Source organism: Monomorium pharaonis, unplaced genomic scaffold (genome assembly GCF_013373865.1).
Source record: "Monomorium pharaonis isolate MP-MQ-018 unplaced genomic scaffold, ASM1337386v2 scaffold_638, whole genome shotgun sequence".
Classification (NCBI taxonomy): Eukaryota; Metazoa; Arthropoda; class Insecta; order Hymenoptera; family Formicidae; genus Monomorium; species Monomorium pharaonis.
This window is the reverse complement of record NW_023415954.1, coordinates 30008-45444: the sequence shown is the minus strand read 5'-3', so window position 1 is coordinate 45444 and position 15437 is coordinate 30008. Positions and strand designations below refer to the sequence as shown.

At 32.5% G+C, this 15437-nt stretch overlaps 1 protein-coding gene across 1 annotated transcript; it reads left to right on the top strand.

Moving 5' to 3' along the window:
• Nucleotides 1-5473: 5473 nt before the first annotated feature.
• On the top strand, nucleotides 5474-15170 carry LOC118648739 (activating transcription factor 3-like). The gene is made up of 3 exons (XM_036295139.1): nucleotides 5474-6275; nucleotides 8507-8646; nucleotides 11161-15170. The coding sequence occupies exons 1-3, from the start codon at nucleotides 6026-6028 to the stop codon at nucleotides 11599-11601; spliced, it is 831 nt and encodes a 276-aa protein (XP_036151032.1). The 5' UTR covers nucleotides 5474-6025; the 3' UTR covers nucleotides 11602-15170.
• The last annotated feature ends 267 nt before the right edge of the window (nucleotides 15171-15437 follow it).

The window sequence follows — 15437 nt, the reverse complement described above, 5'->3', positions numbered from 1 at the left end:
AAGAACCCTTTGTCACGCGCGCGCATGTGGGCCCCGAAAGATCCCAAGCCTGAGGAAGTTGTTTCTTCTTTTTCGTTCTCTTCTTTTGCTCGCGGGAGAGCAGAAGAAGCGGGCGGATGAGGAGGAGGAGTGAGAGGAGAAGGAGGAGGAGGAGGAGGAGGAGGAACTGAGTGGAAGGCCGAGCAGGAGGAGGAGTTGCAAGGGCATTAGGCCCCTCCGAATACGGAACGATAAAATTCTTACGAAATACCCGCATGTGCAGGAGAGCGAAGGGAAAAGAGGTCCTCCTCTGCGATTGAGCAACTCCGCTACTATAGTGGATAATTTGGTGTCTCCAAAGTGAAAAGATTTAACCATCGAAAATACGTTTCCGCCATGGTTATAAATATTTTCAAATTTTTATGTTCCTATTTTTTCCCCTGTAAGATAAAGGAAGCGTCATCCTTTGTCTACGATTCTATTTTTCTCTCGAGGATAATAAATTCTTATTCAGAGGTGCTAATTTTTAATTAACTACAATATTTTAGTTTGTGCCGTTGTATTTTTAGTCCGCTCGTATATGATTTTAAATTAATGAACGTAAAAAGCTTTAAAATCGTTTTACAATATCTCATATCAGTTGATGTTAACATTGAATTTGCTGTTCACACAAGAGAAACATATGCGAGAAGAGCGAAATGACGTTCCGCGGGCGGAAGTTAAAATTCTCTCTGAGAGGATTGTCAGCGAACGGGATGATGAGCCACGTCGCGAGATCTCGACGCGTTTGCGCTTCGGAGAAAATATGTATCTTAATGCTATCTTTAATGATTTATTCACGGAGATAAAACAGCGCCACGAGTGCCGGCGCGCGATTGAGAGGAATGTAGCGAATTGAGGTCGAAGCGAAGTGGAAGACGCGAGAAAACGCGAGATGTAAGAGTGTCGAGAGATTTGAAGATGTTGAAGAGCGATATGTATGTATTAATTGAATCGCGTTACGTAATTCAACGAGATTTCGACAAGTACGTTTTCTATTTAAAAAAAAAAGTCGCAGTGTATACCGTTAAAAAAAAATTATTTCTACGATCCGGGCAGACATATCGAGCGAGATACGTACCTTTGAAGTACTTTCCAATATAATTGCTTTACTCCAAATCTAAGTGTGTATTTTTGTGTGTTAAATCGTGTACTTACATTTTGTATGTACACGTTTGTACTTTTTACACATTTACACGTGTAATTTAACGTTGACACGTTTAAGCGTATAAAAAGGTAAAATAACGCGTATACAATTGTGTAAAAGTAGTACGCGGTTTTTAATGTCGAGAAAATTGGACGCGACATATGGACGGAGTAAAACAAGACAACATATGTATAATCGATACGTACGTACAGTCCAACATATTTGCAGAACATATAAATTAGATTTAAATTTATTCTCTACCAATATATCTCTGTATGAGGTTTCTGTTCACGATTCATTATAGCTATCTGATAGGGTAATGTTAATCGATGATTTATAAGATGTGAGAGACCGTGAAAGTGACAGGGTGACGAGTTGTTAAATATGAAAGGTGATAGTAATTTGAAATAAATCCTGGAGTCAAGTTGAACGCAAACTGCACATAAAATATTTTTTCGATAAGCTTAGTAAAGCAACGAGTTTAGAGAGAGTTTGGGACTTTCTTTTTATTAATATTTTATTTTCATATTTTATAATGTGTATATTATTTAATATATTTATATATTTTTTATCGGGCATAATTTTACAATATATATATTAGATAATTATAGTTACTTATGTATTAATATTAATATTTAAGATGCATTTATTTAGAAATATTCTAGCTCTTTATTTTTGAATATCTAAACTTGCTGATAAGACACTACGATTTTTACGCACATTTCCGGCGTTACATAATTCTTTCATCAGTAGTCTACGCTTGTAAAAATATCGAAGTATAATGAATGCGCGATGTATCCGGCACGTGAAAAATGCACGAGAAAATTCATCGTGGGTGGGCCGAGCGGGAACTAAAAGGTTGTCAATCCTTGTCAAGAGTAATTTTGATAGACGCGTTCACACACTACAGATCGACTAAACGCAACCGGACAGACAATCTGTCCGTTTTTCAACGCCTAACCGCGGCTGAAAATGCGACGAAAGAGGAAACGGGATACGAAAACTCTTGAATTTGATCGAGAAGAAATAAAATGTAAACTTGATTAATAAGACACTTTGATTTTTTACGCATTTAAAAAAATATTACGGGATCTACACGAATAGTTCGCGCACGAGTAGTATAATAAATAGTATGAATAGGATAATTTTAAGTATAATAATTTATATTTGTATATTTTGTATATGTTCGTCTGTATTAATATAATTTACATAATTTAAAATTTATAATTTTTATATAAATTATTATGATTCATGTGTATAAGAATATGTTATGAATATGGTTTATAATTTAATTTACGCATAAGCAAAAAGAAATCTATGTATTTGAAAAGAAAGAAAGACAAGCATGAAAGAGAGCTTTTCTTAGGTATTGTATTTTTGCTAATTATATAGAATAGGTACTTTTTCGAATTTTGACATTTTCTTGGTAACTTCTTGGTAAATAGCTTTCTTGTGACGTTGACAACGATAATTAATCGGGGGAGCCCGAAGATTATGTAATTCTCCTAGATTTTTTCACAGAACAATTATAGACTTTGGTAAATGTGCACAATTAGGGCCTATACGAGAAATCAATTAAAAGTAGTAGATTTTATGTATTTTTGCTCCCTGAATCTCTCTCTCCAAACTGTTATAGAATTAGGAGGTCGCTTGTATTTTCTAAGATATCATTATGAAAATAACAAAAAACGGTAAATTACGTTTAACGTAGTTACACAACACACATACATTATTATTCTCAGAAAACGCGTGGGAGGAGCCCCTCCCCCTGCACCCTCTTCCCGTAATTTTTTCTAACTCTAACCCAACCAATTTTATGTCGCTATTTGAATAATGCGAAAACATTGGAAACGAACAGCGTGGTTCTTGTTTCGCGTGGAAAAATTGCAAATCATGTGGTACAGTACAAGCGTGGACGTCGTTTAATCAAATACAATTGAATATTCGAGCTCGGCATTTTTCTGCCCTTTCATTGACTTTCTACACGAAGCAAACCCGACTCGGCATTTTTACTGTAATATCAATAACTTGAACGTAAAGTAAACGACGTCCACACTTGTACTGTACCACATAGGTTTGTAACTTTCCATGCTAAACAATATCCACGCTGTTCGTTTCCAATGTTTTCGCATTATCTAAATAGCGACATAATATTGATTGGGATTAGAGTTAGAAAAAATTACGGGGAGGAAGTGCAGGGGGAGGAGCGGAGCCCCTGCCCACGCATTTTCTGAGAATATATTTTTTTTATATACAAAATTTTGTGTGGAAATTTTATGTGACATAGTTATTTCCCAACAAAGTACGCACCGTACTTTTGCGCATTTCTGTCCAGGGCACTTTTACCAACGGGATGGGTGCGGGAGGAGAGGCCAAAAGTTCCCCACTTGCATCCTCCGCGCGCGTGTGTGTGTGTGTGTGTGAAAAAAATCTAGGTAGATTACATAATTATGATTAAGATTAATCTTCGGGTTCCCCCGATTGATTATTATTGTCGGAGTCACAACAAAGCTATTCACCAAGAAAGTTACGAAAAAATATCAAAATTCGGAAAAGTACCTATTCTACATAATGGTAATATTTTTTGTATTTTTACTTGAATAAAATTAATAAACTTGAATTTGAAAACTTTTACACAAGAAATACTAACACTAAACGATCCATTCGGTCTATGTAAATTAAAGCTCATCTTTATCTAATTGTATTTTTTACATAAATGTACAATTGGTTAATATTCTTCTACTTTTGTTGAAAAATTAATGTTTAACATCAAATTACATTGTAGCAAGCAGACACGAAAGAATTGTGAAGAATATAAAAAGTTATGAACAAATGTTTTAACTTAATTATTTATTTAAGATTAGCACTATAAAAGTGAATTGTTAATTAAACAGAATTCGCGGAATTCTCACTGTCTAATGAGAGATTATCTTCCTGGGCGTATCTTGTTATTGGTAATTCATTTATACAGGTGCTGCCGAGTAGACTCGACCCGTAGGCGGGTGCATGTATCGATCACTGATAGATCACGAAGGTCGCGATCGTATCGATAAGAACCTGCAGTTTCTCTCGCGGGCTATTGTCGACCTACAGTTTCTTTTACGGGGAAAGAAAGACAGAAATAACTATTTATATTTAAGTCAAATATTCATTATTTAATTTTAATATTTATATTATTTAATAAATAAAATATTAAGCAACTCTATGAAATCAACAAATTAAACGTCACTAAACCAACGAATTCATTAGGTATCAATAGAAAAAATATGTCTTTAATATCTCACAATGTTAAACAACGGACGACTCTACGGAATTTTTTTCAGCGCAAATATTAATTTAAGCCTGAATTTTACATTAATTATGTTTGCAAATAATATTTCGAAAAAAAAAAACACAAGATTTGTATGGCATTATCCGTTTCCTCGAATTCATCCGTCTGGTATTATGTAAAATTGTTGTGAATTTTTTCGTCGGTGTAAATATGTTCAAATTCGTATAACAGAACTGATGAACGACGAATCCATTACTCTTTTTTATTGCAACTTTCTTTATATTATGACTTATTTTATACTCATTTTATTGGTTATTTTATATTCTGTTCACAGACATAAAATAATACTTTTAGACTAATAAATAAAGTATTATATGCAGTTGTTGCAGATTTACTTAGCGATGGTTTTGTGTCATCATGATTGTGAAATGGTTTGCACGCATATGACGTGAATATTTTTGATAAAATGGTCGAAATAGGAATCATTTTCCAGATAAGCGTATTATTCACTTTCGCGATAGTGTGCCAAACGAGAGCGCATAACTATTTTAAACAACGCAGTAATAAGCGTCAGTCTTTCTCCGGGAATTCCGGAGCACGAAACAAGCGATAGAGAGCGACATCCTCGTTCGTGGTTTTTCGCAGGATAATTTATTTTAAGAATTCGCGCGGGCCTCCACGGATCTTGCCTTAATTATAGGTCACGCTCTCGAAGGCCCGAAAATTTTAGGCTCGTTCTCAGCCTTTATAAATACTTACACACGTGTTTCGTTTTAAGTGCGATTATTGTTTCAATCTTCAATCTTCGCTTTGTGCCGATGGTAATAAAGACAAATAAGAACCGAATTGCTTTTATTACTATTACATTCTGATTTTTCACTCGTCGAGCCAATATATTTTTTTCCTGAGTTTATTTCTATCTTCTTTAATCTCTAATTTATTTTGCTTTTTTCCCTCTTCTTTAATATTTCACATAATTTATGAAAAATCTATTTTTAGAATCGAAAATTTTGAAAATGTTTAATTATATACTTAGAATGATTTCAGATTTAATTAATTTTATTTAAATTTATGTAAATATAATGGCACAAAAAGTGAACAATATAAACTATTGCTAATATATGTATATTTTAAGAAATTCTCACTCAATTTCATTTTCTTCAAACTTTAATTTTCTTCCAATGAAAAACTATGTAGTCAACTGACTAACTAAATTCCTTTATTAAGTTAAATAACTGCGACGTTTTGACCATGGAATTTCGTCCTTTTCATGTGATTAATTAATTACACAAATTAATTAATTGCGAGACTACAATCGTTAAAAAATCCTTGGCAGCGAATTTACAAACAATTCTAAAATTACAAAGGGCACAAATATAAAAAATATAAATCTATTAACTCAATTTTCTTCGACTTCGTTTTATCTCTTTCACTGAAAGGTCAATAAAACAAAGGCTGAGGCTACTTTTCCTTTCTACCTTTGAGACATTCAATTACGTTTAGCGTGTTTTTGGATTTAATTAGTTTCACGCGACGCCTTTTTATTCGTGTTTTCAGGTTAGATAAATGGTGTGAGCCCAGCGCAAGCCATGTACAATCTGAACGTGAACGTGAATCCCAGCCCGACCGGCGCCGCGGGTCTTCTCGGTGTCACGGCGGCGGCCGAGGTCACGCCAAGGACACCGGAAATTGTAAATTCGCTGATCGCCATGACCAATCCCTTCGAGGGCTACGGCAGCGGTAACGAGAAGAGCATGCGGGACCGTACGGACTCGACCAGCAGTGGTGAACCAAGTCCGCCAAGTGTCCAGCACACGTGTAGTCAGCTTATCAAGGAAGGTAAATAAAGATTGCATTATATCACCTCGTTACACCGCACGAGTACGAATATACATGTAAATTCGTATCCCAATGAGCGAGATTTTATGAAGGATTTCTTAAAATAAAATCGAGAAGCTAATTTTCTCTTAATAAATGACGGATAAAAACGAACGAAAGTTAATTCTAGTAATTCCGTGAGTTATAGACGAATAAGTTTTTTTTTTCTTTTAAATACAATATAAATAAATAAAGTAATGTATACATGTGCGAGTGGGTATTGATTTATAGTCTTGTTTATTCATCAAGTAAATTAAATTGTTACAATTGGGTTTTATTTATAGAGCACGAAAAAATAGCCTGTTTGGAAAAAAAAACTTTTCCACATTTTTATTGATTTTCCATATATATTTATCATCTATGTTTGAAGAATATAAAAAAAAATTATTATATCTAAATATCAAGTATTTTTCTTCTTATCTAATTTTAAAGAAATCATTGAAAAGAAATCGTTGGCTGATACGATTGCAGCAATTCTACTCATTTGAGTAAAAAAGATTCTTGGTAATTTTGAGTGTAGTATGGTCAGAACTAGGGAATAGAAAAATATTTTAAATTGTTAAAATAGCAAAGTTTTAAAAAAATAGGTATTAATTTTATTATGTTAATCAGTTATTTAAAGAAGGCACTTAAATAGTTTTGAAAAAAAAAAAAAACGTGTTTAAAGTTTTGAGTATGGACATAATATATTGCCGCTATAAATGAATGGGATTTTGTTATCCTTTTTTTTTTTTTTTTTTTAATAAAACATTTTAGGAACATATTTCTGAGAAGTAAAAAAAGTTTTTTCTTGATTTCTTGCAGTTTTAGAGTAGAATACATTAACATTCAAAAGATTCATATTTCATTAATATCAATTTTTTGTAAATCTCTGCTCTTTTACAAATACCGTTTTTTTTTTGCTTTTGCTTTTTAGTTTACATATGTTTATTATACATATTTGATAAATCTCGGATTGCCATTAAATATTAATTTGTACTTTTTATAAAACGAACTGAGAAGAATCCAAGATAAGATTTGAACAAGATTTGCGTTTATTGCATCCACTTTGTCCACATTGAACAAATGTTAGTGACAACACAGGGGTATGTTTGCTGCTCGGTAATATAACGCGCGTCTCTTTCTCTTTTCCCTTCTTTATTTTTATCTTTTTGCCTTCAGTCTATGCATAGCTCAACACATTAAATCGTAAATCCTGTTCCTTTCAAATTACGGATTACGCAACACACGCATACACGCAATCGCAAAGGAGGATCGTTACCGTAATTGCCTTCGCGGTTTTGTTCGCGCACCGGTTGCCCCGATCTATTATATATACTAACCGCCAAATTAATTAATTCTTTTAATTGACTCTCGATATGCGGAATATAGAATACGTGGGTGTAGAGTTTGATAATGGATTATATGCCGCGACTGCTGACACAAATAATCCTTAATTATCGCGATTTAATCCCTCGAAGGTCACGAGAATATCCTTGTACCGCGTGGAAATGTTAGCGATCACTGTCATTTTCTATGGCAATAACACATTGTGCATTGCAACATTTTCGAGTCCGCTCTCCGGCGGAAGTCTGTAATTTAATGTGACATTAAGGAACACATGTAAAATAAAACAATTACATTCGCGCAATCTGTTCGATCTTTTTAATTTTTATCATAAATATGAGTTATATTCACACATCACGTTACGTTTCTAGAAATGCTACTAACACTCGAACTATTGTATAGTGCTACTATTTAAGTATTTTATATATATCTTTGAAAAATTGAGTTGAATGGGAAAAGTAAAAATTAATTTAATTGAATTATTTGTTTTGAAACAAAAGGGTAAAAAGAAAATGCATTATAAGTTTGCATAATTTTTCTAAAAAAATTATAAGCTACTTATTTTTATTATTTCAATGATTTTAGTATCTATTAGTACTTTCGGTGATACTGATAAAAAATTCTGTCCTCTTTTAAAATTAAAATTGTATGGAACTTAATTAGAAACCAGATTTAATTTTAAAAATTTCGTTTTTGTGAGAAATAACAAGGAGCTCTTTCTTCTCACTATAGCGTCTAATTATTATTCCACTTTTCTAATGGATTCGCATTCTCCGCATATTGCGAGTGATGGCTGTTTTGGCTTTGGCGATGTACCTGCGGGCGAAATTAATCAATGGAAATTAATTAACCTCTCTTTTGGACAGGGCTGAAGCTAACGCTGCAGACGAAGAGGCGGGCACACAGTAGTGGTGACGACGGCAAGAAGAAGACGAGGAAAGAAGACGGTAGCGGCGCCGACGACGAAGAAGAGGACGAAGCGAGCAACAACAACAACAAGACTGGCGTAAGTAAATTCTTACATTTTTCTTACAAAATTCTCTCCTTAGATAGAGAATCAACTTCACGCGGATTTTTTCGGGAACTTCTTGGTAAGAATTGTCACTTTTCATATTCGTTCTTAACCCTTTGTGTTTATTGATTAACTTTCTCGGTTATGTAAATTATATTTGTTAATATCATAAAAGTGAAGGATTATTAATTAACGTACCTATCTTAAATCTTTATAAATTTTTCAAAAAATTATCATAATTTGGTATCAATAAATTGCAAATTATAGCTTACTTGAAATATTTAATAAAATAACATTGATTTGAACTACAAAGGGTTAAAATTTCAGATTCTGTAAAAAACAACTTCTTACTTTTTAAGATCTTTATGTAGTTGATGATTTGTAAATAATAAATAAAGTTTTGTGATTGTCTTTCTCTGAACTTTATTTCTCATTCCTCTCCTATTAATTCTAATATGAACATTCAGGGAGTAGTAATAAAATAAGAAAAAGATGTTATATTATTATTTTATGGTTTATAACAAAAAATTAATAGGATTTATAATTTCGATTTAGAATTAGAAGAAATTACATACAATGTTAAGAATTTATTAAAAAAATTCTTCAGTCTTTTATTGCAGAGAATCTATGAATCTTTTTTAGTAATTTTGATTTTTTAGAAAAGTGACAATTCTGTTCACTAAAGTGGAACCGAAAAAATTGCAAATAACTTAATAGCACAAGTTAATAAACTCGAATGGAATTTGTATAATTTGTGAAAACAAAAACTGAATTAATTATTAGATTTTTTTAGTGTTTAAAATTTGAATACACATGTTTCATACATGCAAATATATCTTTAATTAGTATTTAATTTTCATGAGATAATATTCCAATGTTGTATCTATTCGTTTTAATTGCATTTGTTCACATTTTGTATCTTTCTTTATTACGTTTTTAAAAGCTAAATATATTCGTTTTATTTTAATTTTTAATTTTTAAGAAGGAAACGCAAAAAATGCAATTAAAACGAGCGACCTAAATAATAAATTGAATGAAACGTCGTGAATATATAACGACTCGATTCTATCTTGACAATTCTGGCGATAGCTTAGAGGCGTCTCTCGATCCCAGGCCAGACGACGAATCCTTTCGATCCTTCTTATGTCCTTGACTGCTGTTGTGATTATTCGCATGCGCAAATAAATTAATTCCAACAGGCTTCGTGTCGAGCCACTTCGACAGTTTCGGGATTCGCGAATTTGCATGCTGTGCACAGAATCGTTTGTTTATGGCACGAAGTGCAAGCTGCTAAAATTAGCGAAATCTTGAAAGTGCGAAGAAGTAGTGCGCTTGCATCTTAATCGCTATAGATCACGCGTTTGTGATAAAAATTAAATTTTTTTTTCTTTATTCTTTTAATACTTTTATTTCCATTTTCTCATATTTTTTTATAAACTTAACGTTACTATCGCTATCTTAAATAAATATATGAAAAACTCCGTGATAACGTTTTACAAGATTATATATTTAATTTTCCAGTAACATATAAGTATAATAGATACCAGAATTTATTAATTTAAAAAAAAACTTTATTACAGACTTTTAAAATATTTTTTTCTTAATTTTAAACATTGGACTTTACACGATTGTTGAGAAACATCAGGATGTATTTTGACATATAAATTATAGGGTTAAAATGAATGAAGTATAATAAGACTGTTATATAAATATTTCAGAAATGCATTGTAACGTTATAACGTTGTACTCACGTATTTCCTTCTCCAAAGATTACGCCAAACATTCGGATTAACACCTCCATATCTATCCTCTGCTAATTCTTGCTCATGTGCGCGAAAGTGCAACGAGCTACAAATAATTAGCGCCTTCTCGAATAATTTATCTGTTGTTATTATTCAATCAATGGAGTTTTAATATTATAAAATCATAAAATATGTAATTTTGGATTATTAACATTACACATATGTAATTTTCGATTATCAAAATTATAAGATTCAGATTTAGATGTTGAGACTCACATTGTGTAAAGTTTCCAAAAGCAAGATTTGCAAGATCCCAAAAAGTTTCGCAACTCCTCTAGGAACTCTTTACATCTTAAGACCAAAATATCAAAAGCTTTAAATTTTAAAAATATCTCTAAAAACCTCCTAGTAGCAACATTGATGGTTCAAGAAATCTCCTTGCTTTTCTAAAAAATAAAAAAAATGTTGAAGACGACCGAAACAAGAGTTGCCAGAGTTCTTTTGCAAATTGAAGAAATTCAAAAGTGTTTCCTGCTTATAACTCCTTTAAGATACCCTCCTTCTCGAAATCTCTCAGGACCTCAACACCCCGGGCTGCTTTTCACATCTCCAAGTCGGGATTTTCAAAGTTTCAAATCCGAAGAATCAAAATGACTGCGATTTCCTAAAAAAAATCGAAGATACCCAAGAAATTTCCTTGTTCTCCCGAAGGAAAGTGGAAGACGTCGGGATAAAAAAAAAATGCGGAAATCCTTGTCGTTTGCAGCTGACGCCGGAGGACGAGGAGCGACGTAGGCGGCGGCGCGAGCGCAACAAGATCGCGGCGACCAAGTGCCGGCTGAAGAAGCGCGAGAAAACGGTGATCCTCGTGCAGGAATCCGAAATCCTCGAGACCCAAAACCACGACCTGAAGTCTCAGATCCAAGAGCTGGAGACCCAGAGGCGCAGGCTGGTCGACATGCTGAGCCTCCACGGTCCGACCTGCCTGAAGCAGGGTGTGGACGTGGCGTCGTACCAACAGTTCGCCGAGCCCCTTCATCTGCCCAGCTATCAGGATTTTGCGCAACAGCAACCCCCGCCCGCCCTGAATCAGCCACAGAACTGCATCACCGAGTATCCGGTGAAGGTCGAGGAGTACGAGACCGATTTCTACCGGCAGGGTAGCCCCTACGTGCCGACAACATCGGATGCCGGTTGCACGGTTTAGCGATACGGCGAAAATCGTTTTTTCTTCGTCATCTCGAGGGAGAGGAGGATCGCTGAGAAGCTCGGACCGCGTGTCTAATAAGTTAAAGATCCTTGGAATATCAGAGACAATCTTATTAACGTTAATTCAATTTTATCGTGATATACAATTTTAAAAGATATCTAAAAGATGTTTAAGGATATTTTAAAAAATCATTTTATTCTACGGACAAATAGAGAAATATTGCCAAAGATTGAAAATTATATGATAAATGTTAATTGACGTTGCTGAAATTGATTTTTCACGCATCCAATTTTTAAGATTTGTAATTTTTCGATTCAGTTTTTTTTTTTAATCGCTTTGTGCTCGCGAAATAAATCATTGTTACGAAGCTTTTAATTGTAATTCGAAAGCCATAAGGAAACATTCAAAAGAAATTTTTTATACATATGTAATATAAATACATATATCAGTACATATTTTTTTCTATATTACATATTTTATAAAGTTTGCATATCAGAATTTTAGTCTACGTTTTATGAATTTTAGTTATTAATTATGTAGAATATTATACAAAAGCTTTATTTTTGAATGTGTATTTTGAGAGGTATACCTGCTCGACGAAAAGGCGGCGTCAGGATGCCAATAATGGCAGGATTATATGCATTCCATATACAAGATATCGGAGAACCGAGGGAAAGTGATTTTGTTGATTGTCTTCAATTTTTACTTCGTTAATTTTTGTAATTTAATTCTTAACTTTTTAACTTTCTAAACCAGCAGTCCGAGCTTCTCATTGTTCGTCTCGCCCGATCGTATAAGTCCATAGCTTGTAAGTCGATTATTATATCGTAAACCGCGAACAATGATTTTTACCTTTCGTCTTCCTCCTCGTTCTTCCCTTCCTTCTTTTCCTCGTTTCACTTTTTCCTTTCTCCCTTTTTTTCTAACGAATTCTTGTTATACTCGAAAAACGTTCGACGCAGAGAACGCTTGAAGACATTCCTTCGTAATAACCGTACTGTGACATTCTCTTATAAGGCCTTTAATTAATAATATAATTGATAATGTAAGATAAAGACGGACTGTCCAGCGATGCTTGCTCTTTTACACGAATTATTATTACTATCTAGAATAAAATTATATTATCTAATAAAAATTATTGAATTGCAATATATTAACAAAAAAGTTTCATTTGTGATAAATATATTATTAATTTTAATTATGTTAATTACACTATTAATTTTTTTTATTCTCTCGAAACTGATTTATTACTAATTTTTGTTAATTAAAATTGCTTCTCTATTAGTAATAACGAGACTTTGATAGAACCTGCTTCTATATTTTTCAACGTATTTGGACCGGTGAATACATTAGTCTCTTTGTTTATTTCCTTTTTTATGCTTGTCGATGAAAAAACTAGTAAGACAAGTAAACATCGCTAAAAGATACTCCGTCATTAAATAATAAGCGAAAATCGAGACACCGCGTCGAATATTCGATGACAATTGGAGAGAATTATTTTCAAATCGCTTTAAAATCGCACCTCTTGAGAAAACTAGGAAAAATGTTAAGATTCTCGATGTGGAATTTACGAATCGGATAATTTGTTGGAGATTAATTTTGAAATTTTAAAAAACAATTTTTGATATTAATGTAATAATAAGCGGGTAACTACTATTTAAGAAAGGGTTTGAAAATGAGTCCTTTAATTTCGCGAAGCGTGTGTCTTGGATTTGCGAGACAGTGAGAAAAGAGAGTACACGCGAGTACCCCGGTGTAAGTAAGTCTTCTCTATCATTGATATTGATTATCAAGGAGTCGCTAACGTGCGTTCAGAGGATACTTATAATTATACAAATAATAATTATACAAAAATGATATTTAATATTATATATGTATGTATCTATGCATATATTTTATACAAATGCATATTTTATATATATATATATATATATATATATATGTATGTATATATATATATATATAAAATGCGCAAACAATTGCATAAATAAGTGCACGCCATTAACAATTAATGAACACTTAATTACATGACGATTATTAAATATTAGATTCGTTGGAGAACCGAGAATTACGTGCCTAACGACATACCTCAATTTAGTTTTGTTTTACTTCCCCTCAGTGCGTTTGTAAATTGAGATTGCGGTTAACTTCTTGAGTGCAGTTGCCAATATTCATACGAAACTTTATGTAAACATATATAGAAAAAAAGCATGGAAATGCCAAAGAAAACTGCGAGAAAACATAACGTAACGTATCCTGTAATATTCTATATTTTATAATAATTGTTAGAAATTGAGAAAATTCTATATGTTCAAATTCTATTTTTTTAGAATTACTTAATATTTTCAAGATGGAAAAAACAAATTTTATTTTGAATATATTCTTTCCTTATAATGCCCGCGATATACTTTTCCTACAAATCTATTTCTATCTTTTATCTTGAAATAATTTTGAATCACTTGAGATTCCTTCATATAATTTCATTTTTTAATAATTTGACAAACACACTTTGGGCTACGCTTATAAGATGATTTCTTACGTAATGGAAGTTAGTCTGATCGTTAGCGAAGTGCTATAATTATTAATTAATTAATGAAGAAAAACGCTTATACAAATACGCGGACTAAACTTTTCCTCTTCGGAGTGTTGCTACAGATTAAATAATACAGATAAAATAATTCTTGATATACATGGTTTTACGGAATCCGAGAAACTTTTCCAACGCTTCGCGAATAGAGCAAAGCGGGACAAAGTCTACCGCGTTTCCCCCACCTCCTCTCTTTTCCCTCAATAGTATATGGAATTTACGAAATCATGTAAAATCCAAGTATGACTTCCGATCTTTAAATCACAAAAGAGAGAACGTATGGCAGTTATGCCAGTATCACACAAAAGCGTGTATGGTGCTAGAAATATTACCTTCTTTTTATAGAATTTTTATCAAGTTGCCAGAACAGAGTATTTAATAGTTTAATGTGCCCTTAGGGGAACAATAAATTTCTATATATCTATATCTATATTTAATAAGTTTAATGTGTATTAAATGTCATTGGAAGATATTTTATTTTGAAATTAGGAACGTAACATTGTTAAGCTAATGTTTCATAGCCGACGACGTTAAGAACTTCGTTAAAAGCGCCTCGCTAAATTTACATTTGTGATTCTAAATAGCCGGTTCTGTTATTAAAATACTGCCAATACTAAGATTCTGGATAATGTGGGTTCTAGTATCTAAAGACTCGTTTATGTCTTTTTTTCAATCAATAAACCAACGAATTATTTTTTCTTTTAGGAGATAAGCGCTGCTTTTTTGAGCAATATTAAGTTGCGAAACAATGAAAAAAAACTGCGTGCCAGATTTTTACAAGATCATTATTATATCTTTTACGTATTACTCAGTACCTGGCTATGGTTTTCCATACAACGTGGCTGTTTTTTTCGCAAATTTTTTTCTGATTAATACACTACGCGAACAAGACAGATAAACGGCCGACAAAATTTTATCGTTATAACCTGAGAAAAAATTTTATTCTTTAAATAAAAGTGTCTTCAACTAAAAAAAAAAATGACCCTGAATTCTCTAAAAAACCCTTCTTGTACCAGATTTTTATTTAGAAATTTTGATTTTAATTTGAATAAAAATTTTGTGTTACAAAAGAAAATAATGAACACATAAAAAATCGAAACTTAATTATATCTTCAAAAGTTTTAAGTTTTCAAACAAGACTGTTACGATTGTATTTCTTAGATATTATAACTCTACACAATCAAGATATTGTAATATTTTTCTTATTTTAAACTTTTTTATTATTTTTTATAGAATGTGTAATTAA